Source organism: Miniopterus schreibersii, assembly GCF_964146895.1.
Source record: "Miniopterus schreibersii genome assembly, chromosome: 4".
In the NCBI taxonomy this organism is placed as follows: domain Eukaryota; kingdom Metazoa; phylum Chordata; class Mammalia; order Chiroptera; family Miniopteridae; genus Miniopterus; species Miniopterus schreibersii.
The window spans coordinates 100,084,650-100,111,879 of record NC_138105.1 but is presented as its reverse complement, the minus strand read 5'-3'; the positions used below and the strand labels follow the sequence as shown (position 1 = coordinate 100,111,879).

The 27,230-nt window shown below is 58.1% G+C and overlaps 1 protein-coding gene across 1 annotated transcript in view; it reads left to right on the top strand.

Annotated features, from left to right (window-relative positions):
* The window catches only part of SDK1 (sidekick cell adhesion molecule 1), a gene marked incomplete at its 5' end in the record, with an annotated part of 555,106 nt that overhangs the window by 404,022 nt on the left and 123,854 nt on the right, over positions 1-27,230 (top strand). Inside the window, 4 exons of the mRNA XM_081133971.1 lie at positions 17,731-17,845; positions 18,417-18,607; positions 21,622-21,705; positions 24,364-24,558. Coding sequence (XP_080990097.1) covers positions 17,731-17,845; positions 18,417-18,607; positions 21,622-21,705; positions 24,364-24,558 — 585 coding nt within the window. The remainder of the gene's footprint in view (positions 1-17,730; positions 17,846-18,416; positions 18,608-21,621; positions 21,706-24,363; positions 24,559-27,230) is intronic.

Sequence of the window (27,230 nt, the reverse complement as noted above, 5' to 3'; positions counted from 1 at the left end):
GGCTCCTGGGGGTCGTCTGGGAGGAGATTCGGGTTCTGTTGGCCTGGACAGGATGATGGCTCTGGCTGGGGGGTGGGAGGAGGCACTGTGACCACAGGCGACGCAGGCGGGACAGCAGGCCGGGCATGAGCGCATCGTGGTGACAGGTCCCCGTCACTGCTCACGTCACACCTGCACCACCCTGGGCACGCGCGTTCACACCAGACAGGTGCCCCCACGGTCCCTCGTGGGTCTCAGGCTCCAGTCGTGGCTGATGGAAACGGTGTCGGGGACCTTTCCCCAGGTCCCTGGGACGGGAGGAGCAGCCTGCCCCTCGGGCTCACGTCCCTCGTTCTCGAGGTCCCAGAGTGGCGCTGAAGATGACAGTGAATCTCCTCACCCGCCACCCTCCCGCCACGCGGCGTAACTCTCCCCCGAAACCCTTTGCTTCCCTTGGTCCCGAATGTGGGGGAGGCAGGCGCAGGGCCCGGTCTTCCCCGGGGGGATCCCACTATCCGCTCCTCACTCCCGATGCTCGTTCCTGGTGACGGCACCATTATCGGCGCCAGCGGGGGACCTGGGCTCGCAGCTGGAGTCTCGGTGCCCGCGACCGGCCAGAGGGCGAGCGCCACCTGTGCCCCGACGGCCGCGCCTCCGCCTCCCCTGCGGGTGGACGGGAGCTCTCTTTTGGGAACTGTGCTTCTAACAGTCCTTCGTGTCCCCACGGCTGTGGCAGGAAATAATCCGACTGCCCCGTCTTCCGCTACTGCGTCCAGCTCGCGTGTCTGGGCCTGGACCTCCCTCGGGACACGCCAGAGAATCCTGCTCGGCGGTAAAAACCGCATCCCCTCGTCTCATAAGGAGGTTCGGTTTTGAGTTGAGGGACATTTGTTTGCAGGAATCTCGCTCAGCTAATGTCTTTCGATAGTGGAGACTGTGGTCGTGCCCGAGCCGCTTATCTGAGTTAGCAAATGGCTGTACCTCCCCAGGGGCTGCAGGGGTGACCCTCAGCCGTGAGCATCGCCTCTGTTTCCTCGATGGCTGACAGCGGCCGGGAGGAGGGCGTTGGTGACGGAGCCTGGCCGGGCCTGCAGCGGGAGGAAAGCAGGCCACTGGTGGATGGTCTTCCTGCTGGCACCTCGGAAACAGGTTAATTGTTTCGGTGACTGGCTCCGTCTTGATTAGGAAGCTTTAATAGCAGTTAATGATAGAACTCCAAAAAAGGTGTAGGGAAATTAATAGAATTCTCCGAGAACATAAATTACAGGCATTATCTACTGTATCCAGAACCCTTGGGCCGCCACGCGGGTAGATGGACGTGCGCGTGGATTTTTTGGTCTGAATTCTCTGGGTAATTGAACACGCCTTTTATTTTCTCAGTATAAAATTCCCTGTGGTGAGCTAATAATGTTATTTTGCTTAAAATGCCTCAGTTCTGCAACTTAATTAAAAACCTTTTACAAGTTAATTGTATTAATATGCACACATTTTATCTGCATGTGCGAATATTACTTGATTATGATGATGGAACTTTTTTAATAAAAGAAACCACTACAGTGGCGCAGAGCAGCTCCGGTCGAGCTGTGAACTTGTAAGACGGAGTTTGTGTCGCTTTAGTTCTGCCCAGAGCTGTGGAAAGAACCTGTTTTCTTTCCCTCACTGATGATGCAGACACAGCAGTGGCCATGACAGTGACAGAAATGGGGGCAACTGACATTGTCCACATGGCACCTGGGGGGGCCGTACCACCTGCAGTCTCAGGCGACCCTCAGGTTGGCCTCTGGGCCAGGAGGTCCTGCCCCGCTCTCCAGACCCGGAGCCTGAATCGTGGTCAGGAACCTGTCCCAGTTCACACAGTAACGGGGGAGCTGAGGGCAGACACGGGGTCACTCTGCTGGGCCCTCGAGGTCACTCGGCTGACGGCCACCTGGAGGGAGTCTTCCTCTAAGAAGATAAGATTGGCCTCACTGGACCCAGCTCCCTGGGTCTGACACTTTCTCAGTGTTGTCAGGAGACACCAGATCCTGTCCTTCACGGTGTCAACATGCAGGGGTGGTCCTCAGCGTCCCGCTCCTTAGAACTACTGCCCGCGGTCAGTCCGTGATCTGGGTAGGGCTGGGTTACATTTGTCCTTAGTGGCAAGACGTGCCACCAATTTCCGGCCCTTATAATGAGACACGATGTCCCTGTTGATCTGATACGTAGGCCTCGGGATTTCACGGACGCGGTCATTTAGCGCAGCCTTAACCTGCCCGCGTGAGCAGCACCGACCTCCACGTGCCCGACTCGCCTGCACGGGGGCTTTGTGTGTCTTTCCCAAGCCTCTCCAGCTGCTCTTTCTTTTCTGGAGTCCAGGGATCAGAAGAGCCTTCCAGGTTTGTTCCTCAACCTGTAGGGACATAGAAATAGGGTCTTTTTTTTTTTTTTCAGGAATGTTTGAAGGTTCATCTCGGGATTGCATTGGCATTTTTAGACAGAGTACTTTCCTAAGCTCCGCTCAGCACAGTGGCTGTGGCCTGTCACCTCGTGTGACACGTGATGTATTTCGGGAGGTTATGTGGATTTGGAAGACAGGTCCCAGGGACTCAGGAAGGTTTCAGAGGCAGAGGGATCTGATCCGGCCCTCGGAGGACGTTTGTGGCGCTGGGTGGTTTGCGAGGTCGCTGCAGTAGGGGGGGATGGGGTGCCGACTGCAAGCCGGCGTGGCGCTGGGGAGCTGCAGGCCACACAGGCAGGGGGTGAGAAGGCCGGCTGGCCGAGCAGGAGGGACCCTGGAGCAGGAGGGACACTGGAGCAGGAGGGACCCTGGAGCAGGAGGGACCCTGGAGCGGGAGGGACGCTGGAGCAGGAGGGACCCTGGAGCGGGAGGGACCCTGGAGCAGGAGGGACGCTGGAGCGGCGTGAGCGCGAAGGCGGGGCGCCGGGCAGGACGGAGCAGAGGGGTCCTCGAAGGCAGGTAGATCGCTCAGTACGAACACGGGCCAGGCTGCAGCAGAGAGCGCCTGGGGGCCTCACGGCCAAACAGCAGGGCTTACTCCTCAGTCACGGCACATGCGGGCCTTATGGGGCGCGGGGACCTCCCTCTGAAGGTCCTCAGACCCAGTGTCGCGGTGCCACTGTGGTGTGATGAGGCCACATCCACGGGAGACTTTGGGCCACTGTATGCGGCACAGGGTCTCGTGCAGGTGCCCGACTGCGTCTGTGGAAGGACACAGGTCTCTCCCACTCACATTTCACGGGCAAACCCAGTTACATCGCCACACCCGCCATGTGCGGGACCAGAAGGATGAGCGCCCCCTGCTCCGGAAGGGAGAGGAAAATGCAAAACCCCGGGGAGCGTGGAGGGCGGCCGGCAGGTGGGGGCGGCCGTCAGGCCTGGGCACGCTGGGCACATTCCCGGGCAGGAGCCTGCGCTCAGCTGAAACGGCCACACGGGCTCGGGTTCGCCACCTTCCCCTCCCCGTGGGCTTCTCCCCTGCTTCCCGCGCGGGGCCATGCGGGGCCTCTTTCTTGGAGTCAGGAGAGGTGGTTGAAAGCAGATTCCAGCCGGGGGTCTGCATCCCAGCCCTGCCCTGCGATGCTGGGAGGTGACCCACCTGTGAGTCTGTTTCCTTCTGTGTCAAAATGGAAGCAATAAAGAATATACGTAACACTGAGTACAGGCTGTTCAGCACAGTGTCTGGGGATACTGAGCGGTTAGTAAGTGTTTGTTCTCTCCTTACGACCTCGGAGGATTTCCACCTCGGGACCTTCAGTTCTGCTCCCAGCCTGCCCCCCGCCCTTTGCCCCGCTCACTCCCGCTCAGTACCTACCGGTCCCTGCTGCCTGGCTCACCACCCTTCCCCCAGTCCCCTTCCTTCCCCGCACGGTGGACTCCACGTTGTGATGACCTCCTGTGCGTGTCGGTCCTCTTGGCCTGCCGGCTCTCTCACCCGCCAAGGCGCCACCATCGCGGCCTCACTCGTGCGCGGGAAGTCCCACCTGCCGGGTTCCTCCTCCGCTCCGGGGTGTCCTGCTGCACAGAAGTCCCCTGATTCGTCCCCAGCTTCCTCCTCCTGGAGATCGTCCAGGACCTGGGCGCCTCCTCCAGCAGGACCACTTCCTGCTGAGCCCTGTCCTTGGAGACGTAGCGTTTTCATGTGTTTCCTTTTACCTCACTGATACACAGATGAATCAGGTCGCCGGGCACTGAATTCCTCCGGTTGAGGGGGCAGTCACGCCTCCCAGCGAGCTTGTCGCAAACATTGCGGGCGGGCGGCCCAGCGCTCTGCCCCCTGCCCAGCGCCCGGGAGGCGGCTGCACCGCTGGTCCCCGCGCCACGTTGAGGAGCTGACTCGTTGTAAAATCTTGGCTCTACCCAGACCTGCCGATCTAGAATCTGTGTCCGAACAGGATGCTCAGGGGACCCCCGGGGCGCACGCCAGGTTTGAGAAGCACGACTTAGAAGATGTAAGTAAAAAGGTCTTCAGGACATTTGTAAAAGCAAACGTGGCCTTCAGTGCCCTGGAAACTGAGATTACTGGTGTCGGATTAAGCTAAGCAATGAGTGGGTTGCAATGAATTAACCAGAAAAGACTCCGAGGAAAATAAATTTTGTGCCAGGTTCGGGAGATGAGACGCTCATTGATAAAATGCGTTAAGACGCGTGTTTCCATCATCGTTCAGGACATCGGGTCTACAGCCATTGCATAGAAAGGCCTAGCTGTAAACGAACGGCGACTTCCACACCTGTCACTGAATTATTTCTGTTTTTAACTTATGTAAAATAGCAGCAAATGTGCACTATAACCTTGCCTTGTGTCTGCCCCTTTTCAATCCAGAAGCAGCACGTTGACCATGCTGTTCAGCGCTTTGCTTTCCAGCCGCCGCTGTGTCTCAGGCGCCGCTGTGTCTCAGGCCCCGCTGTGCGTCTCGGGGGCCCTCGCCTCGCGCCCAGCGGTGTGGATTTCCACTCTCGTTCTCCTTCCCCAAGCAGGATTTAATACTCAAAATAAAGAAATAGAGCGTCGTCACCCAGGGGCTTTGTCAGGGCTCAGCCGACTGCAGCGCACTCTTTTTGGAAGAGTAATTTTGGGGAAGATCCTCGACTTCCATTCAGATGTATGGAGTCGATTCTCGGCTCCTGAAACTCCCCTCAGTTCCTCGGTGAGTTGGCCAGGCCTCCGCCGGCTGGTCACCAGGACAGTGCCCTTCGAGCTCCAGCCCTTTCCTCTCTCCCTCGTGTGAGCTCAGAGGGCATTTTACTGCCCACAGAGGGAATTGAACGAGACTAAGTCACACTTTTCAATAGACGGCACCGGCCTGTTGGAAGCTCTGGGGGAGGTTCGGTGGAAGGACCTGTCCTAACGGTGGGCCTGGCTCGTTATTACGTTTAGGCTTCCTGTAAATTCCTGCCAACCTGTTTCCTGCTGCCTCAGAGCGGAGCGCCCAAGGCTTTACACCGCAGCAGCCTGCCAGGTGCGTGAGACGTGCTCGGCGCCCCCGCGTCTGGATGGGTAGTTGGCACAGCCCAGGTTCACTGAGTCAGCGTCGACATCCGTTTAAACAGGCCTCCCCGACCCCTTCATATGTTTGAACAACCCCACAAATGGGGTGAGGGCTTCATCTCCATTCGCCTGCCTCCCGGTCTGTGAGCGATTTCTCATCCTTCCAGCAGCCGCACACCTCCCTCCTTGACGCTGTGTAACACGCGCGTGTGTGTGTGTATGTTAACAGGGACCTTCGCTGCGTTTTGAACTAATTTATATACACAGCTTCTGCTTTTATGCTCTTCCTGTCTGCCTTCAACCTGAGATGTATTGCTGGTGCTGATTTTAGACCAAAATATAAATGAGACTGTGTTGACATTTTTTAAAAAGCCTGCTTTGCAGCAGGTTGAGTGGAGAATCGGTTGGTTTAAACAGGTGACCTTGGGTCCTATCAGAAAATGTCTTGTTCTGGCCGAGGACTCTTCCCGCACCCTGGGACCGGCTTTATTGGTTCAGAGGGAGCGAGGGCAGACAGGAGGAGAAATACTTTCTTCCCCTCACATTTCCTGACGGGGCACCTCTGCCGTGACCCAGGGCAGTTCTCATACAGCAGCTCCTAACAAGAGGAGGGTGGGAAATCGGGGTTACAAGTCCCCATCCTTCACACACACGGCGCCCCGTGCCCTGCTCCTTCTGTGGCCTTGTTTGCTGTGTCCCTCGCCAAGGACGGTGACCCACGGAGTCCCCAGGGATGGACAGGGAGAAGGCACAGGCCTCAGTGGGAGAGGCCAAGGAAAAAGCCACCACCCCCACTCCAGGGGGCCTTGTGCTCAGGGGGCGTGGCATGTGTTCAGGTGGGTGTGGCCTTGTGCTGGGGGGGGTGACCTGTGTGCTCAGGTGGGGTGTGGCCTTGTGCTCAGGGTGTGTGGCCTATGTGCTCAGGTGGGGTGTGGCCTATGTGCTCAGGTGGGGTGTGGCCTATGTGCTCAGGGGGTGTGGCCTGTGTGCTCAGGGGGTGTGGCCTGTGTGCTCAGGGGGTGTGGCCTGTGTGCTCAGGGGGTGTGGCCTGTGTACTCAGGTGGGGTGTGTCCTATGTGCTCAGGGGGTGTGGCCTGTGTGCTCAGGTGGGGTGTGTCCTTGTGCTCAGGGGGTGTGGCCTGTGTGCTCAGGTGGGGTGTGTCCTATGTGCTCAGGGGGTGTGGCCTGTGTGCTCAGGTGGGGTGTGTCCTATGTGCTCAGGAGGGGTGGCCTGTGTGCTCAGGTGGGGTGTGGCACTGCTCTGCAGCTAGGTGTACTGAGCCTCCAGGGTCAGGCCCCGCCCTGGGTGAGCCCTGCCCTAATGCCTGGTCAAGGGCATAAGCAGAGGTGGCTGAAGGCCGCCCTGTGCTCCGGAGAGAAAGGCTCCGGGAGGCTGCTCCGTTCCTGGAATGTCTTGAACAAAGGTCCTATCTAGTTGTTTACTTGCTGCTCCCTGTTTTGGAGCATCTGGTGCTCACGGTGCCTCTGGAAGGTTAGAACAGAAATCCTGCCGGACGCGCTGTCCCAGAGCTCACCCCTGAGCTTGTCCCCCTAACAGGAAATCGGTTACCTAAAAACACGGTGCAGGGAGTGTTCGTCGGGGTATTTGTGTGGACATGTGCGTTTAAGGTGGGAATTCACTAGAAAAGGCCGTGTGACTGGTGAACTATTTTGTCTTTCCTGGTAGAACCTCCTTTCTGCGTTTCAGTTTTATGAAACACTGAATATGTAAACACGAGGTCTGTTTGGTTTGGGCTTTCTGGTGTCATTAGGTATCAGTCTTGCATGAAACAATGGAAAGAGGGTACCCCTTCTGGTAAAGAACCCGAACCTTGAGAAACCTGGTTCTGGAAACATTGGCCCCTCCTCTCTGTGCGTTTTCACACGGCTGGGAGGGTGTAAAGCACAAAGCTTTCGGTTTTATGTGGTTCCAGCCAAGCAGCCCTCAAAGCGCAGCACCCCGGGCGCGTCCCCAGCAGTGTGGCTCCCCGGCTGCTCCCTCATAGCCAGACTAGGACTCGCCGTGAGCCTCGGTTGCCACGGTTTCTAGTCTGTGATCTGAACAGCGGCACTCGCAAGAGAAAACCACCTGCATGTAGCCTGGTTCTCTAACGACCTTTACTGTACTTTAAGGAGGGTGGCACAATTGTGAGTTTTAAGACACACTCTGCCGACAGACTCGCCCCTTCCTCTCTGGCTCCTTTGTTCTTTCTCTCCTGTGCTCCGAGCATTTGTTGGGTGATTCTTTGTGTGCTCCTGAGACTCAGGATTGAATTTCTTTGCTCTTGGGTTTATATGTTTCATGTATTAAAGACACTTTTTTAGTTACAGATTCTGTGTGTGAATCTCATCCTATGTAAAGAAAATCTGATTTTTCAGCTGGGTTGGTTTGCGCCTGGCAGATATTCCCCTACGTGTCCCAGGAGCAGAGCTGTGCTCCTCTCTGGAAACTCAGCTGTGGAAGTCTGGTCCTGGAAAGAAATGTTGGTATCTCCCTGGGAAGGGTAAACTTGCTTTCATTCAGTGGGCCAGGCACCTATTAGGCACTCGCTGTTTGTCAGAGGCTCTGAAGCATTGAGGGCTTGTAAGTACCACGTGCCGTCAAGGAGATGACGGGGTGGACAGACCTGCGAGGCTCAGTGCCCTTGTCTGAAGGAGACAGGCTCCTGTCTTACTGCCCCCCCACCCGGTGAGCTCAGCGGAGGCCTGAGCACCATGATTTATTTAGAGGTGACCCCAGGAAGTGGGAGTGAAGCAGACAGAAGGGAAGACACCAGTACAGGGGCGTAGGTGGGTCGTCCAGTGAGCACCTGTCCTCGGTCCCCCGGGAGACCTAGGGGCCTGTGGAGAAGTCATGTCAGGGCTGCTATCAGCGGGGAGAAAGCTGAGTTGACTCATCAGCTCCCGAGCCCTGTTGGTTGAAGACAGCTTTCAGGAGCTCCCCTTCACGGGCATTCAGCCCCGTGTCCACTCCATTCCCTGGGCCACCACCACCGGCCCGAGAACGACCCAGTGAGGCCCGGCAGGCGCCGCACCGGGTCTGAAGTGCACCGTGAGTGAGACTGGCCGGGGCGTGGGCAGTGCCCGCTACAGCGTCTCGTCCGCACAGGGAGCACCTCCTGCCGCGGACAGCAGACCCTGGTCACAGCGGGTCAGAGACCCAAACCTAAGCCCTGGGCTAGAAAACGGAGGGGAACACGTCGCTGGGAAGCTCCATGCCCTTGGATCCGGCGGTGATGTCTCGGATATGGCACCAAAGACCCGGCAACAGAAGGAAAACAGACACGCTGGACTTCGTCAAAATTAAAAACTTTTGTGCATCAGAGGACACCGTCCACAGAGTGAAAAGGTGGCCCATGGAGTGGCGGAAATGTTTGCAAGTCATTTATCTGATAACGAATTAATATCCAGAATATATAAAGAACTTCTACAACTCAATAACTAAAAATAAAAAACAACCTGATTTAAAAACTGGGCAAAGGATCTGAACAGACATCTCCCCAGAGGTGATACAGGAATGGCCATAAGGCACATGGAAGGATGCGCAGCCTCACTAATCGTTAGGATGCAATCAAATGAGGTGCCACCTCACAGTCATTACGATGGCTGTTATTTAAACACACACAACAGCAAGTGCTAGTGAGGATGTGGGGACATTGGAGCCCTTTCTGCATTGCTGGTGTGTATGTATCATGGTGCAGTCGCTGTGGAAATAGGTTGAGAGTCCTGAAAAAAGTAAACAGAGAATTACCATCGGATCCAGCGGCTCCACTTCTGGGCATACGCCCAGCAGAAGCGAGAGCAGAGACTTGACCACCTGTTCATACGCCGTGTTCCTGGTGCGTCATTCGCAGCCTCGGTGCCTGTTCACAGCTGGACACACGAACATCCACACAACGGAATAGTATGCAGCCTTGAAAAGGAACCGAGTTTTATAAGGGATGAACCTTGAAGACACCGTGCTGTGCGAAATAAATGAGTCACAAGAGGACAATACTGTGCGATTCCACTTGTACGAGGTCCCTGGAGTAACACTCATAGAGACTGGAGGCAGGGGCGTGGGCGCCAGGGGCCGGGGGAGGGGATGAGGGATTGTTGTTTGGTGGGGACAGAGTGTCATTCGGGAAGATGGAAGGGTCTGTGGATGGTGGTGGTGACAGCTGCAAAACAATTTGAGTCAATGCCACAGTTATACACTTAAAAACGGCAAACTTCATGTTATGTATATTTAACCACAATTTTTCCAAAAAAAAAAAAAAAAAAGCGTAGCACACATACCCAGAGGGAAATCATTTTAACTGAGGGCCTGGGGGGGCCTTCCTAGAGGAGGTGACATGTTCCTGGCCTTGCTGGGTGGGTGGGGGGCAGGGTCAGCAGTGCGGGAGAGAGGTTGGAATGGAGAAGAAAGCTGTCCGGTGGGATGTGCAGAGCTCCCCGTGGTCGGGGCGATGGAAGCATGGAAATGCGGCACTGGAGGGGACACCGAGGGAAAGACCCGCTGCCTGGCCACGGCCGCCCAGGCCGGGGCTTGACCTGCACGTGGAGGAAGCTGTTGCAGAGTCCTCAGTGAGCCTGTCTCATGCTCTGAAGATGTAGCCGCTCAGAGGTCTCCTGCCGACCCAGGAGGGAAAGTCTGGTCCCAAGACCTTCTCTCAAGTTCACTGAAGGATGTTCACAAGCACTGACTAACCAGGTCACTTCGGAGGCCCGGGAGGGTGGCCAACGGCACAGCCCCTCTCGGTCTTGCATCCTCGTGGGGAGCAGACGTGCACCAAACCAACAGGCACAGCACCTGCCGAGCCAGATGGTAAAGAGCCCCGGGGACGGTCACGGCGTGTCACGGAGCCCTCCAGCCCCAGAGGCAGAGGTGGTGGTCAGTGTGGTCTGTGTCCTCTAATGATGGCTGTAGGGTCATTAAAAAGGACCAGTGTGGTTGTGGTCCCTCCCCCCGGTCTGCTGAGCGCAGGGCTGTTTTTCTTACATGCCCACCAACCCGAGTGCACCTTGTGTCACTGGAACTGGAGCGGGACTTGGCCACGGAGCTCCTCAGCGTGGGCTGGGGGGTACCACGGCTCCCAGGCCCCCCAGGCTCCCCGCCATTTCCCACTGTCCCTGCTGATGGCCTCGGGTGGTGCCACTGGCCCCGTGGGCTTGGGCTCCACACCCAGATGTGCATGTTTGGAAAAATTATTCAAGGCATTTTTTATTGGTGCTAAAACTGACGTGATCATACCTTGTTGCATTCTTGATAATTTTAGGTTGTCGTTTGGAAAACTGACCTGACCTGGTGACCAATCCCTCTGACCCCCAACCCCCCAGACTGACCCAAGCCTAGGGCCTCACCTGGCCGTGGCACTTCCACTGTTTAGGGCAGCTCATGGGTTCCTACGTTTAATGCAAAGCAGGCACCCACTGCCGGCCCCTGAACCAGGTGTTGGGTCGCCCCGTCGCCTGGTCACTCGGCCCTGCCTGGACCCGCACGCCTGCTTTACGGTTACCAGTCTGTGCCCATCCCCAAATAAATAAATCAGCCCGCTGCGGAGCTGCCTTTTATCACATCCTTTCTCTCTGCCCAGTAAACGCGGATGGAAATACGTCCTTTGTTAGGTTCCATTCATTTCCAAATGTGCGAGTTTTCAGATGCGTTATAAATGAGAAGGGGAGAAGCTGCCGGACCGTTTGTCAAGCTGTCATATTATTTTATTTATCGCCCCCTGTCAATAGAAAAGTCCGGAAATGTATGGAGATAAAAAATGGAGGCTCCTGTGGAGATAAAATTGTGAAGGGGGACCACGCCGTGTTTCCTGCCGCCCCTCCCTCCTGCTCGTGGGCGGCCGGCAGTAAGCGTTGGGTCCACGGGTGTGCAGGCCTCTCGGGGGCGGGGAGGGCTGTGTCCACTCGTCCCGAGGGTGCCCCCCCTCCCCGCCCCTCCCACACCATCGCACCCCTGCGGGATTAGGGGCAGCACCCTTCCTTAGCCACCTCCTCGCAGGACACATGACCAGCCCAGAGATGGGGTGCCCACTCCACCTGTTGGGGAGCTGGGGGAGCCGAAATCAAAGAGCGAGCTTGAGGGAAGCAAAAGGTAGGGTTGGGGGGACTTTCTATTTAGCGGGCAAGATTTTCCCGGTCGGGAGAGGACTGTGCTGTTCGTGTCGGTTTCCACCATAAAGTGCATCTTCAAAGGGCCAGCTCTGCCTGCAGACGGCGCCTCTGGTGCCCTGGGGTGACCCGGCCGCCTGCTGCCTCACGCCTCCCACTGGAGCCGGTTTTAACGAGGAAACAGTCATCGCTGTGGGTTCCTGGAGGTGTCTTTCTCTGTGTGTATCTCGGTCTCTTAAAAACTGGCCCCCCGGGGGCTCAGCGTTACAGGATTGGAGCACTGAGCTGCTGGCCCCCCATGGCAGCAGGAGGCCAGCACCCCTGGGAGGTGCAGGTGCAGGCGGGAGGGCACCCAGCCCCTCTGCCCGGCCGTTAATGATGCAGGGCAAGATCAGCCTCGGAGCGGCTGCCAAAGAAGAAGACTCGGAGCAGCACCTGGTTTCCTTTCAGTGGAAAATCCCGGAGCCGCGCTCGCGGCCCCCCGGGGAGCAGCAGCGCCTCGCTGTGCCTGGGGGAAGGTCGGGATCACGAAACACGGGCCAATTAAGCGCGCGGTCACCCGCGGGAACAGGCTGAGAACGGCCGGCCGCCTTTCCCAGACGCTGAGCTGGGCAGCCGAACAAAGGGCCGACCCAGCCCTGCCACGGCCCCCGCGGGCCCCGTGGCGTACAGAGGGCCTCGTGGGAAGGCCGGGGCTCGGACCGAGGCCACCCCGGTGCCCACCCTCTTTTTCTGTCTTTGAGCCGCCTTTCCTCCCGTCTGCGGGGCGAACACCTGCCCAGCTCGAGGAGCTGCTCAGCCTCCCCTAGAGCCCCCCCAGCCCCACAGCAGCCCCCGCACCTGCCGTGCCCGGCTGTCCCCCTCGGACCCAGGCCACCTGGGCCACGCTGACCTCCCACAGGTACCCCTGCGTGCCCAGCGCCCGCGCAGTGCCCGGGAAGTGAGAGGGGTGCTCGGCCGCTGTCTCCCGCAGCGATGATGGTCCCCCGATGCTGACGGCCACCGGGCTGTTTGGAGGGGACCTGACCCCCCTCTTCATTCGGCGGCGCTTCCCCGCAGAGCGGCTGTCTCAGGGACACTGTTTCAGAGAAAGCTCGTGGCGCACACGCCCCTCCTTGTTTCAGAGGCGGACAGACCCCCCACCGTCGGGATGCGGCCGTGGGACGGGAGCGGCCCCGGGAGCCGGCCTCTGCCCCGCTGGGCCGCCAGGGCCCCTCCTGTCCTGTCCGGACGCCGGCTGCCTGAGTTCTGAGTTTCTGCAACTGTTACCTCGTCTGGTCAGCGCGGATCCTGGTACAGTTGAAGGCTTCTTTGAAAAGGCAGCCCTGAGAGCGGCCCAGGTCTCTGCTCCTTGGTTTGTTTCTACCTTTTTCTCTCTGTTCCTGCGGGTTTAGACCTCGCCGCACGCTCTCCTGGGCTGGGATGCCCTGCGCCCCGAGAGCCCCAGGCTGCTTTCCTTCCTCACTTCCCCCAGCCTCGCCCCCCCCCATGTCCCCAGCTGTCCCGTCTCTCTACCCGCAGCACCGTGCTTGGCCGCAGCAAGTGGGTGTCCTCCGTTGTCCATTTGCCCCCTCGGCCCCAAGCTTAGCAGGTCACTGGGCTGTGAGCCTTTGTTTCCCTGTTGGAGAAAGTTTATCATCTTTAAACGTGCTTTTCGGTTACGGGCACCTGGACAGCCTCTCCCGCTCAGCCTCATCACCGGTCACGGTGGCTGTGGGGCCCCGGGCCTCTGCCGTCGCGATTCTGCATTTTCATAACCGCAGCGAGGCCACATCCAAAACCCCTGCCTCCGGAGCTCCCTGGCGCGTGTGCTGCTGACCCGCGTGGAAATCTCTCTGATTCGACGCCTTCACCTCCCGCCGCCCAGACCGGCCCTGGAAAGGTTTGGTTGGAAAGCTTCAGTTACGTCTCAGCTAAGGACACGCTAGGGGAAGGAGTGTTCCTGTTCACTTAATTTCTGGTTAATGGATCCCAAGCAGTTTTCATGAGGAGGAAACAGCGTCGTGGGAAAGAAAGATCATGAACCTCCGACGCAGACATCCCTCTGCCTGAACCCTTTCTGGCCATTTGAAGTCCCGTGACCTTGCACCTCGGTTTTCTTAGATAGTAACAGACATCGTGTTTGCTCCTGTTTCGATGCGACGGGGCGACGTCTGTCAGTGTAAACATTCAGCGGCAGGTCCAGTGCCCTGCGGCGCTCGGTAAACACAGATCCCACCCTCTTCCCACTTCACTTTCCTTCTTGGAAATAATTCTCAACACGTGGACATTTGGAATTTAAATCTGTTTTAATGTGGAACATGGAGGGAGGGGGATGTTTCTGGAGGAGGCAGTGTCAGCGGCTCATCGGTGCAGGATGTTTAGAGAGAGTCAGGCCAGCGGTGAGATTTGATGGACGCTCACCAGGTCTAAATTCTGTGGGAATGGCAGAAGTAAAGAGCTGGTTTTACCCTTTTAAGACTGCCTGCTATTCTTCCACGCATCTCTTGTCCAAAAATTGAGCGTGGGAACAGAACGTGGTAGGAAAGTCCGCGTGGCAGGTTGAGATGCACGTCCATTATCTCGTCCCACTTAGGAGAGAAGTAGACCCACTGAGGAGCGGTGCAGGAGGCGGAGCCCTGGCCCACGCGACCACGGGAGGGCGGGAGACGGCCGTCATCCAGCCAGAGGGGACGCCGGGGCCTGCAGAGCAGCTCTGGGGTGGAGGGACGACCGTGGGGACACCTGGAACCCTGGGATGGAGGGATGACCATGGGGACACCTGGAACCCTGGGATGGAGGGATGACCGTGGGGACACCTGGAACTCTGGGATGGAGGGACGACCGTGGGGACACCTGGAACCCTGGGATGGAGGGACGACCGTGGGGACACCTGGAACCCTGGGATGGAGGGATGACCGTGGGGACACCTGGAACTCTGGGATGGAGGGACGACCGTGGGGACACCTGGAACCCTGGGATGGAGGGATGACCGTGGGGACACCTGGAACCCTGGGATGGAGGGACGACCGTGGGGACACCTGGAACCCTGGGATGGAGGGACGACCGTGGGGACACCTGGAACCCTGGGATGGAGGGACGACCGTGGGGACACCTGGAACCCTGGGATGGAGGGACGACCGTGGGGACACCTGGAACCCTGGGATGGAGGGACGACCGTGGGGACACCTGGAACTCTGGGATGGAGGGACGACCGTGGGGACACCTGGAACTCTGGGATGGAGGGACGACCGTGGGGACACCTGGAACTCTGGGATGGAGGGACGACCGTGGGGACACCTGGAACCCTGGGATGGAGGGACGACCGTGGGGACACCTGGAACCCTGGGATGGAGGGACGACCGTGGGGACACCTGGAACCCTGGGATGGAGGGACGACCGTGGGGACACCTGGAACCCTGGGATGGAGGGACGACCGTGGGGACACCTGGAACTCTGGGATGGAGGGATGACCGTGGGGACACCTGGAACTCTGGGATGGAGGGACGACCGTGGGGACACCTGGAACTCTGGGATGGAGGGACGACCGTGGGGACACCTGGAACTCTGGGATGGAGGGACGACCGTGGGGACACCTGGAACTCTGGGATGGAGGGACGACCGTGGGGACACCTGGAACCCTGGGATGGAGGGACGACCGTGGGGACACCTGGAACTCTGGGATGGAGGGACGACCGTGGGGACACCTGGAACCCTGGGATGGAGGGACGACCGTGGGGACACCTGGAACTCTGGGATGGAGGGACGACCGTGGGGACACCTGGAACTCTGGGATGGAGGGACGACCGTGGGGACACCTGGAACTCTGGGATGGAGGGACGACCGTGGGGGAGAGGTCTCAGCGTGGGGACACCTGGCGCGGACTTGGTCATGGACGGGCTAGAGCTAAAAGCAGGGTAGTTAACAGTGTGGACTGGAACTGCCTGCTCCCTGCCCCTCTGCTGTGTACAGAGTACTCGGCATCTGCAGTGGACAGACAGACAGACAGACAGGGACGCCCCTCCACGGAGCATGAGTGGCCCGAGGACAGGGCTCTGCCCCCTGGAACTCAGATCCCTCCAGAACACAAGTGAGCCCCCCACCTGATTGAGGGGAAGCTGCCAGGTGACGAACCAGGCGTGCACATGGGGGGGTACGTTTCACTTTAGGCCTCGCTGCACTGTTGTTTGCAGTCCACGTGCACACACGAGGTTGATTGTATTTGGAAACCATTGTTTGCGAGGAAGGACACCCACGCTCGCCAGCAGCGTGTTCCCCGGGGAGCACTGTCCGCGCTGTCCCGAGGTCTGGGTGTCGGGCTCCAGTCCCACAGACACCACCGGGCTCTGCGCCAGGAGACCTGCTCCGCTCTTGCCAGGCTGGTTCCCCTGAGTCAAGGTCACCTTCCCAGCGGCCCCACGTGTATGTCGCAAACGCCCTTTCTGGGAACGGCGACGTGTCTGCCGGCACCTCCTCACCTGCTCCGACGCGTGTCACGTGCGGGTCACACATCACTGGGAGGAGCACAGGCATCGGGTCCGAGGCCCGGGTGTGAGACGGACAGACATTTACCACTGAGTCAGGCTGTTGCTCGCCTTGCCCCGGGGACCCCATGAGGCGAGGGTGCATTGAAATGGGCACTCGTGTGGCTAGAGTGGGATGTAAGGCAGGTTACCGTGCTGTGGGGTCACCGTGGAGGACCTCATCTTCCCGTCCCGTGGCTGAATCTGCGATGGGCCCGGTGCCGCGTTCGTCCCGTGTGCCCCTGAGAAGCCGTCACTCGGCCTTGGCATGTGTTGGTCCTGTGCCCAGTTCCTCGGGGTCAGCGTGCAGCTGAGGCTGGCCGGCCGGGGACCATCTCCCCGGGGCAGCGACAGGTGCTGAGCGCGGGCTCCTGTCCCCGCCGCGGCTGAGGGTGATTAATGCCCGATTAGCACCTGACCGGCGACCTCTGCGCACTCGAGACTGCCCTCCTGCTTGTCACAGGGCTATTTGCAAATATTAGCCTCTTGGGTCATTTCTCCTCATCAGCGACTTTCACAGGTGACAGGCGGGTGGTTAACCTGCATGGCATTCAGCTCTCGTCCTTTGTCCCGCATGTGGCATCTCCTCCGAAACCTGACAGCGGCCCACAGTCCCTACCGGGCTCTCCATGGCGACTGTCCCAGGCAGCCCTCCAGAGAGCCCCGCAGGGTGGGGGGCCAGGCAGCCGCGGGGGCCCTGCAGTCAGTGCAGCCCGGCGTCACGCCAGTGTGACCGGTGTGTAGAGTTAAAGATTCACGTGCCGGCCCTGCCGGGTCCGCGCCCTGAGCCTCGCCTGTGCCGCGTCCTCGCAGCTGCTCGGCAGGCCCAGTCTCTTCGGCGTGAAGTCCTAGATGAAGCGTTTCCTCTGCAGCGATTTAAGTTTATTTTTATTTCCAGACTCCCCCTTCTCCACCCTTAATGGAAATCCCTGTCCTGGAAATGTTCCATCTGGCCTCGCCCTCGCTGGACAAACTGTAGTAACGTGTCCTGCGGTAGTTTAATGTCGATATTACACGTATTTTAGAGAAAAGTGGATAAAACGTGTCACTTTCCTCCCTTGTCACCGGAAGTGTGAGCTGAATTGCTCACCGTGTGATACTTGTGGGACAGGGACGACCCGGGGCGCTGACTTTCAGGAAGGCAGGGCTCAGACGCGCACTGACGGGCTCACGCTTCGTCCACTGAGCGTGTTGGCATCTGGGCCGAATCGGAAAGCCACCCCCGTGCCTAGCAGGGTGCCCGGCACCGGACGTACTTGTGGAATTGAACAGGTTTTAAACTGTGGGTGGACTGAGTAACTCCATAAGCAACGTCTTAAGTCAATTCAAAGAGGACAGAGTCAGCAGGCATTCTGAGGATGTCCAGCAGCCCAAAGCCCCCGCCCCGCAGGGCACACGAGCAACAGCCCAGGGCTCTCAGCCCCCAGCTCCTAATCGGGACAGACGTGTAAGGTTACGGGCTGGGGATCCCCCCAGGGTCCGAGTACCTGATAACGGCCAGGGACGGGCCCCCCGAGGCCTCCTCATAGGGGGTGGGTGGCGGTGGGTCATGGGATTCCGGGTGTCCCATCAGAGGGGCCCGACGGGTTCTCTTGTTTGTCACTTCCAGTCCCCACACCTTCTGTACGTAGTTCCACAGACTTGTGCTTTTTCTGCCACAGGGGACGACGTTGGTGCTTCTGAAACCGTGGCCCCCGTCATCGTGATCCCCCCGGGCAACAGGAGCGTGGTGGCTGGGTCCAGCGAGGTCACCTTGGAGTGCATCGCGAATGCCAGGTATGTGCTGGCCCCTACACGGGACACTAGTCCCTAATGCCAGTGACGAGACTCCTCGCCAATGGTGTGAGCCCCTGGCCACGGTGCCTTGTTGGCCCAGCTGGGCTGTGAGCACAGGGGTGTGGGAGCGGGGGCCCTGGCCCCCGGCCTCCGTGGCTGTATTTATAGTCACAGAGAACTCATTTCACTGTAGCCGGGGCCATGGCGGGGCCGCCTCGGAGAGGCTGGCTGAGGAGGGGAGGCCGCCCCCTCTCTAGTCCCAGGGGTTCTCTCCAGACTGAGCTCCGTGACCACAGCTCCCCTGTGGCCAAGCCCCCAGCAGCATTTATCTTAGGCCTTCTTTTCCTGAGCAAACGGAGCCATTAGCGCGCGCGGGCCATTACAGCTGCAATTAGCTGTCCTTGCTCGACAGCCCGGAGCAGCTGCGTGGCTGATGGAAGCGTGGGGGGCAGAGGGGTGGGGATTGCTCTCAGGTGTCCACTGTTCACCCAGCACGGCCCCAGCAGCACTGGCTTTGCCCGCGCCCTCCACACGACTCACAGCCCTGTCCCCGGTGCCCTCACTGTCCTAGGCCCCTGGAGGAGCTGCGTGTGAGCTGGAAGAGGAACCAGGGGACGGTCACCAGCGGGCTCCACAGCTCTGGGAGGCGCCTCACCATCAGCAGCCCCACAGCCGCGGACACGGGGGAGTACGTCTGCGAGGCAGCGCTGGCCGGGGGCGCGTCCGAGCCGGCCAGAGCCAAGGCCTTTCTCTCCATCACAGGTAACGCTCAACCCGGGGACGGGGCTGTCATCCTCGGGTGGTGGCCCCACGGCACTTCCCGGGGAAAGCAGAGCCGCACCTGCACTTCACCAGCTTCTTGTTTTAATCTTCACCAGAGGATATTGTTTCCATTGCTTTTCAAAGAGAGAGTGGAAGGGGCCGCTGTGGACAAAGCGTGCCTCAGGGTCTGCTCCAGGGAGGGGCCCCGAGAGAGCGCACAAGCCGGAGGAGGCCCTCCGGAGAGCAGCAGCTCCCCACGTAACGTAACGTGCCGTTTGTCACTTGGCGAACTAAGACAAAATAAAAGCTAATTTCAAACAGAATTAGCAACAGCATCAAACGCTGCGTAAAAGGAAGTTTGCCTGGAGTGTGTCACTCTCCTCCCATCATTAGGAAACAGCTCTGTGGCCCGAAGGTCACGCCACACCTCAGTGATGAGAGTCATTGATGAGACGCCACACGTCAATGATGAGTCATTGATCAGCTGCCACGCAAAACCGTCGGCCCCCCTGAGAGAAGTCTGGGGATTTGACAGGACCCAGGAAGGCGGGCTTGGAGAGGCAAGTCCTGTGGATTCCACACGGGGTCCGGGTCGGGCCTCCTGCCACCCTTCTCCCTGGTTACCTGCCGAGGCGAATGCCACCCCCACCCCCACGAGGACTTTCTCACCAGGCTGGCTGTAGCTGAGTGAGGCACGTTATAGACAGAGCCCAAGTCAAAACCTGTGAGTGTGTGTCTCCCGTAGACAGGGCTATGTTCCATTCAAACTTTGTAAGGTTATTTGTTTATTTTTAAATTTATCTTAATTGATTTCAGAGCGAGGAAGGGAGAGGGGGAGAGATAGAAACATCAACGATGAGAGTCATTGATCGGCTGCCCCCTGCACATCCCCGACTGCGGATCGCGCCCCAACCTGGGCACGTGCCCTGACCTGGAATCGAACTGCAGTGTCCTGGATCCTAGATCAGTGCTCAACCGCTGAGCCACACCAGCTGGGCCCTCGTAAGGTTATTTAAACAACAGAAGAGTGTATCTCCTTATAAACTAGAATGTCTGTTTCCATCATAATTCCTTGTAAAACTATTTAAACCTGTGAGGTGAACCTCGGCTCTGCACCTGCATCTGATTCCGGACCAGGCTGCTCTGCTTCTCGGGAGTTCCCGGCTCTGTCTGCTTTTAAAGGGACCAGGACACACTCGGCTCCTTCTCGATGTGGACTTAAGTCCCCTTTATTCATCAGAACTTGCTGTGACAGGTGGGATCTTGTGGCCCAGTCCCCTGGAGAGGCCTGAGGAGCCCCGTCAGTTCCGAGAGGTTCGGGAGAGGACCACCCGAGGCCTGCAGCTGGGAGAGGGGTTCTGGGAGACGTCACCAGCTTCGCAGACCCGTCACCACGGAGACACGGAGAGAGCGCTCTCAGGAACATGAGGCGGAAGGCGGCAGAGACAAATTGCCTTCCAATTACTTTTATCTCACACTGATGAGAACAGACAGACGGACAAGCTGTTTACTCTCCTGTCACCTTCCCCGCCGCACGGCTTCATTCCTGCCGTCCCGCCTGCTGAAGGCCGCGGCCCCGCCACCCGGGCAGCACCAGGCGAGGGCTCGGCCGTCGTGTCCCCCTCCTGACCCTGCTCTAGTCCCGACCTGCCCCTCTGCGCCCCTGTGGGGAACCCCCACGTCCCCCGTACGCAGTGAGGCAGACGCCACGGTGCCCCCTCCGCCCTCTGCAGCCCCTTGTGCAGCCTGGACGCCCCCCGGGCTCAACCCTTTAATCGGACCGCAGCTTCAGCGGTCACTGGGCAGGACCTGCACTCGGCCTGTGGCAGGAGCAGCCGCATAGCGTAGAGCAGAAACGCCACCGACGGAGGGGACGGGCTGAGTGCGCTGTAGGCGCGCAGCCTGAAGCCAGACGCCCGGTGTTCGCGGTGTTTCTTTAGGCCTGGTCCACACACACAGCCGCAGGGAACCTGCAGCCGCTGCCTCAGCCGGACGGGCCGCCTAGGCAGGCGGATTCTGCTCGCGTGACCCCGATAATTGCAAAATTGATCCCTAACTCTGCCTCCCCGGGCACCCCTCCTCTTCTTAGTCGTCTCTTTGAAGTGCCGTTTCCGCTGGCCCTTTTCCTCTTGGGCTCGGCGTGATTTAAGGACACAGCCAGCAGAGGAGGCTCGCCAGGCTGCAGCGCCACGTTCAACACCCCTACGGGGAGCAGAAGCCCCCGGCAGCCGGCACCCCGAAATTAATTATCACACGGGAAGCGAGGACAACAGCCCTTCGTTGTCACGAAAATGAAATCGCTGCCCCCTTAACTCTGCGTGCACTCGGCTGGGCCACCGTCGAATTTCTGCTGAGTAAACTGAGAGAAATACTGCCGTTTACCCTCCAAGGAAATCCATTGTTTAATACAACACTATTATTTTTTGGTTGAATAGGCGAGTGGAGTACCCAGAGATGGGCGAGTGGTTAAGAGTTTGCTCCTAAAGATGGATGCGAGGCCCATTTTCTTTGTTCTTAGCTATTATTTTGCGTCGCATTGGAGTATTAAATCTATATTTTGGATGAAAAAAAACCGCTAAGACTTTAAAAAATACGTTAATAGGCTGCCCCGTCCCCGGCTAGGCGAGAGCCTGGCTCTGACTCATCCACGTGCCTCGTGAGCTGGTGTTTCATTTAGATACTGAAGCAGAGCAGCCAGTGAAATACTGTGCAGTAAATACCAGCCTTTACGCCCCTCCTGGGACGGTCCTTCTAAAACCTGAATTAAGATCGTATGTGATTCAAGCCCACACACTGAAAGCAGCCGTGGCCCCGAGTGGGGATCTGCTTCCTGAGCCCCGAGAATATAAATCGCCTCCGGCCTCTGCTCGTTGGGTTCTGAGTTTGTGCACGTGTTGGTGACCGATGAAGTTTTCAAAATAGTTTTCGGAAGGAGTTCAGACTCTCTAGGCCCCGGGGACTCCTGAAATACGCCTCCCTCGCTTAGCAGCTCTTCTGTGCTTTCCCGTTTAAAGAGCCGCCGTACTTCACTGCTGAGCCCGAGAGCCGGATTGTGGCGGAGGTGGGAGAAAGCGTGGACGTCCCGTGTGAAGCCGTGGGTGAGTGGGGGGCTGCGGACGGTGGCCGTGCGGAGGGACACGGGGCCTTCTCCGGGGTAGAATCGTCATTGTCAGGGGCGCACATCAAGTGGGACGGTCAGAAACAGGGACTGTGGACAGGGGAGAACACAGTGACTGTACATGTGACCTTGAAAAGGTATTTGACCTTGGGAAGGTACTTCACCTTAGGGAAGGTATCTGACCTTGGGAAGGTATTTGACCTTAGGGACGTTATCTGACCTTGGGAAGGTACTTGACCTTAGGGAAGGTATCTGACCTTGGGAAGGTATTTGACCTTAGGGACGGTATCTGACCTTGGGAAGGTATTTGACCTTAGGGAAGGTATCTGACCTTAGGAAGGTATCTGACCTTAGGGAAGGTATCTGACCTTGGGAAGGTATTTGACCTTAGGGACGGTATCTGACCTTGGGAAGGTATTTGACCTTAGGGACGGTATCTGACCTTGGGAAGGTATTTGACCTTAGGGACGGTATCTGACCTTGGGAAGGTATTTGACCTTAGGGATGGTATCTGACCTTGGCAGGGTGTCTGACCTGCTTCCTCACCTGCAGAGCGGGGGTGGTAATATTTACTCATGGGAACAGCTAGGAGGTCCCAGCGGAGGCCTGTCTTCTCACTCCCTTCAAATGCTCTGAAACACAAGAGTGTGGCCCCAGGACTCGGGGCAGGAAGTTCATTCTCATCCACGTAGTGATCGGGCCCCAGGACCACATCTGCTTTGAAGACGGAGAGGTGGCTTTAAATTCTTGGAACAGGAACTATTTCTGTTTCTCTGCCTTTTGGCATTGGGTCGACTTCACCTGTGTTGCTCAGCAGTGCCAGCCCCGCCTGCACACCGTGACTGCCCACCGGCCACTGTCACCCTTTCCCACCCAGCGGCAAGGCACCCACCAGCCCTCACACACACAGGCTTTCTCGGGCAACTCCGTTAACAGAGCCGTGAGCCTCTGGTTGCCAGCCCGGCCACTGTCGGGGGCAGGCGCACAGCCGCTCCGTTCCTGCCCCTCGGTTCCCGCCCTAGGCCGCCCAGGGCCGGGGAGAGGGGTGAGGGGGAGCGGATCTTAGAGGGCGCTGTTTTCCTTGCTGTGGTCGCACTGCTCCCTCTCTGTATAAACACCAGCTTTTTAAGGCCAACAGCTCTGAGAGGGGAACTACACAGAGTGCTCAGGACCTGAAATTGCCCCAAAGAGAAACACTCCTTGTTCCCTCCATGCTCACAGGCCTCTCCCAACACACGCGATCGTAAGCTCTCCCCCGACACCCGCTGCTCCTGCACACGGTTTCCCGCGTGGATGGGGCGTGCAAGTGAAGACGTGCAGACCTGTTCGCGCAGGGCCTGCACGTAGCGTGGCCGTCCCGTAATTTACTGCCTCTGTGTAACCCTGACAGCGAAGCCGCGGCCGGTGCGAGGCAGTGCCTCTCGATGAGGCCACATCGTGGACCTGCCGTTATGAGATTTTTACATGAATTCGTTATGCTTTTACCTCAAAATGGATTTTTTTTTAATTTCCTGATTTAATAAAAAGTGACAGGAAACATAATTAAGGCGAAGAACAGAGCCGAGAATACATTATCTTGAAGTATTCCGCGACATTAACTCTACTTATTAAAAGGAGACATCTCCACACAGCGTCTGAAATCGGGAACCTGGGTGCGCTTCCCACCACGCGTCCCGGGGGACGGTCTCCTCTCGGTTAATCTTGCCTCTGGGGAGAGGGAGCTGCAGACCGTCTGAGATGCTGAAATAAGCCCGGCGACTTCTGCGCCTCCCGGGCCCCACAGCAGGCACAGTGCCCCCCGGAGGTCAGGACTGTGGTCTCAGGAGCTCAGGTCTACTTCAGGCTCCCCAGTGTCCTCGGGGGCGGCTCCAGGCGGGGCCAGGGCGAAGTCCCAAGGAAGCAGCCTAGTGCTAGTCACCTGAGCCACCGGAAAAGCCACCCAGAGCAGGAGCACGGTGTTTCCCTGGTCAGCCTGGTGCAGCGAGGCCGCCAGGGGCACAGTGGGTGCCTGCGTCCTTGCTGGGGTGCAGGTGCAGGTGCCGGCCACAGCCAGAGGGGAGAGCACAGCTGCAGTGGCCCACGGGCCCTCATTCCCAGCCCAGGTTCTGCCCCTGGGAGCTTGTCCTTGGTCCCCTGCATTTACCCCTCCCTGGGAGCTTGTCCTTGGTCCCCTGCACACACCCCTCCCTCGGGGTGAGCTGGCTTCAAGTGAGTTCCTGTGTCCCTGTAGTGTCTTTAGGATGAGGGCAGGGCAGCCATGCACTTGGTCTCAATCCGTGGAGCACTTGCCGTGTGCCGGGCACTCGAGGTTTTACACAGACGAAACTCAGTTCACCTTCACAGCAGCCTCTTGAGGTTTTGACACTCACCTCCTTTCCCAGTGCGAGGAAACAAACCCGGGGCAGGTGCATGTGTCACAGGCATGGGATCTGCTCCTCCTGTCTCCTGACCAGGTGACCGTCTGTTGGGGCTGAGCATTCCCTCCCGCCCTCCCCTGGATGCCACTCTGGGTCCGTTGCATCCTAATAGATGACAAAGGAAGGGACACCTGACATGCCTATTAAAAGACTGCTGTCCATTCCTCATGTAAGAGAACCCTAAATTTAATTCTAACACCCAGTCTTCCCGCTCCATGCAGGGGCCCCTCTGCCCACACTGCGGTGGTTCAAGGACGCCGTGCCCCTCAGCCAGCTTCGCAACCCCCGCTACAGACTGCTCCCCGCTGGCGGCCTGCACATCGAGGGGCTGCATCCCGAGGACTCCGGGATCTTCCAGTGTTTTGCCAGCAACGAGGGTGGCGAGGTCCAGACCCACACCTACCTGAATGTCACCAGTGAGTACCGACCATCAGAGCGGCCAGAGCTTTTAAGAGTGGTCACGTCTGTCCAGCCCCCTCATGTCAGTGGACAGGGAAGAGTGGCCCAAGGTGGCCACAAGCGCCCCTGACCCCCTAGTCACCTCTGCTGACGCCCAGAGCATGTGTGCACAGTGGCCCCAGAAGGGACCTCCCTGTTCTGGGCAGGGGTCAGAGGTCCCAGCCCACCAGCCCCTGTCCTGAAAGGTAGGAAAACCCCGTTTTTCTGGACATCCAGCTCATTTCTAATCTTTTCCTTCTGATCTTTTCCCCATTTTTTAAGTATTCATTCTCTACTGTCGTTTTATTGAACGATTATAGTTCTTTTGTGAGTTTCTTTTATTACCCCATTAACAGAAATGCTTGGGCCCTCGGAAAAAATAAAATAACAGTAAAGGTTTTCATTTTACCTGTGGGCCGCCCTCTCTGCCTCCCGCGTTGTGTTCTTCTCAGACGAGGTAGAATTTCCCGTACTGTGGTTTTACCGTCTGGTAGTGTAGGTTTTCGCTTTTTAAAAAGAAGTAGGATCTCGCGACTGTGGAATTGTGCCGCTCATGTTTGCCTCTTTGAACGAAAAACGCTCGTCTCCTTGGCTGTGAGAGCTGGTGTGGGCTGCCCGGGCGCCTGTCCGCAGGGCTCGCCAAGTCGGACGGACGCGGGAAGGTTCATGCTGCATTTCAGCAAACTGGGGTCACGTCCCCGAACCCCGCCAAGCGTCAGGTCTACGGTCCTGGTTGGAGCGTAGGAAACCAGCATCGCTTCAAATCGTAGAAATAATATGCGGCACTTAGCTGGAAAGCAAGTGTGATCTGTTAGAACTATTTAAAGCGTACGTTGTTGCCAGGGTGGTACAGGGCGGGATGGACTCTCTTCCTATAAAGGGGCAGGTGGTGAATGTTTTCAGCCTTAGGGGACATCGTCTCTGTCACAGACTCAGTTCTGCTGGAGCAGCGACGTTCAGTGTGGGCAGTTCAGCGCGGGTGGGCGTGGCCATGTTCCAATAAAGCTTTATTGACAAAAGCAGGCAGGGGCTGGATTTGGCCCAGGGGTTGTGAATAGTGACCTTTCTCTGGCGAGAATCCTGGGGAGCTTTACTGAATGTCTCAGCCTCAGCGTCATCGTTGAATTTCTCAGCCTCAGTGTCATCATCAAAATGGACCAGCCCAGCCCAGTGCACAGGGTTCTTGTGAGGGTGGGATTGGAAATGTAAACAAAAGTGGTACTTAAGCTGCTTACCATGACAGCTGGAGAGTGAAGAGATAAATAAATTATTATGACTTGTAAGCACAGGGTTTAGCAAAAGGGACTTTTTTCTAAATTAAAACACCTTTAATGGAATGAAAATGCAGAGCAGGACAGTCAGTGTTTATCCGTTCACTGAACAAACACTGAGCATGTTTTTCTGGCCCTCTGGGCCCGGCAGCCTTGGTGACAGCCCTGAGGAGGGTTGGAGGGGTCCCCCTGATTCCAGGACAGTGGGCCAGGGGGGCAGACAGTAAAGAACAAGGTACTTCAGCGAGAGACGGGTGCTGTGAAGACTGGACGGGTGGGCTCGGGGGACTGGGCGGGTTTCTCCGAGGTGGTGCTGTCCCAGGATCTGCAGGTAAACGGGGCCTGTCAGAAAGTGTTGGGGGATGTGCATGTTGGGGGTTGAGGGGAGGGGGCTGCAAGCATCTTCGAGGGACAGGTGTGTGCAAAAAGAAAGCCACAGGTGAGGACGGGCCTGCAGGTGAGCGGGGGGCCCGGTAGGACAGGTGGAGGGGTAGGCAGGGCCTCGGGGCTGTGAGCAAGGGGGTGGCAGGGTGTCACTCAGCACTTCCAGGGGCACCCAAAGCCGGGGTAGAATGGATTGTGAGGGGAAGAGCAAGAGGCGAGACACCAGTCAGGAGGCTGCCGCTCCACCCAGGTGGTATCCCCAGAGGAGGTGAAATGATGGGCCCGGGCTCTGCTTAGGGCAGAATTAGTAGGACCTGCTGTGGGGTTCGTAGGTGTCCCCCCCTGGGAGGGGCAGGCGGCCGCTGTGCCTTGGCCACCTGGGGTCCTGCTCTGTTTCCTCCTGGGACATCAGCCCCGGTGCCCAAGGGCCCTCACACGAGACCTGGGAGACACAGCCCAGTGCTGCCCGGGGACTCCCGTGTCCTCACTGTCCCAAGCAGGGCAGTGGGGTGAGCCCCCGCTGAAGCCCCCGCTCTCCTGTCTCTCGTGTCTAACTCAGCGCTGGGGGCTGGAGGCCGTGCAGTCCCCATGAGCAGAAGACCCCTGCAGGTGGGCCCATCACACTCCCGAAATTCTCAACGGAATCCTTGGAACTGGGTCCCTTTACCTCTCAAAACAGGTCCTAGAAAGTGTGGTAGGGTCATATTTGGATAATGCCTGATATTCAAAAATCAGCTTTTTAGAGGTTTTTTTGTTTTTTAATAATGAAAGTAGCCTGTTGGGTTTCTCCAGATAACAGCCTCTGCCCGTTACCATCCCAGAGCAGCTCCCGCCGGGCCCTCCCTTCCCCACGAGTGTCCACGACGCGGGAGGGCTGTGGGCAGATGGCAGCTCCTGGGAGAGGAGTCGTGGAGGCTGTAGGCGCTCCCCAGAGGGTTCGTAGTCGTCGCTGGTTATCTGTGTGATTAGTCCTATAGAAGTCCCCGTGGACGGTG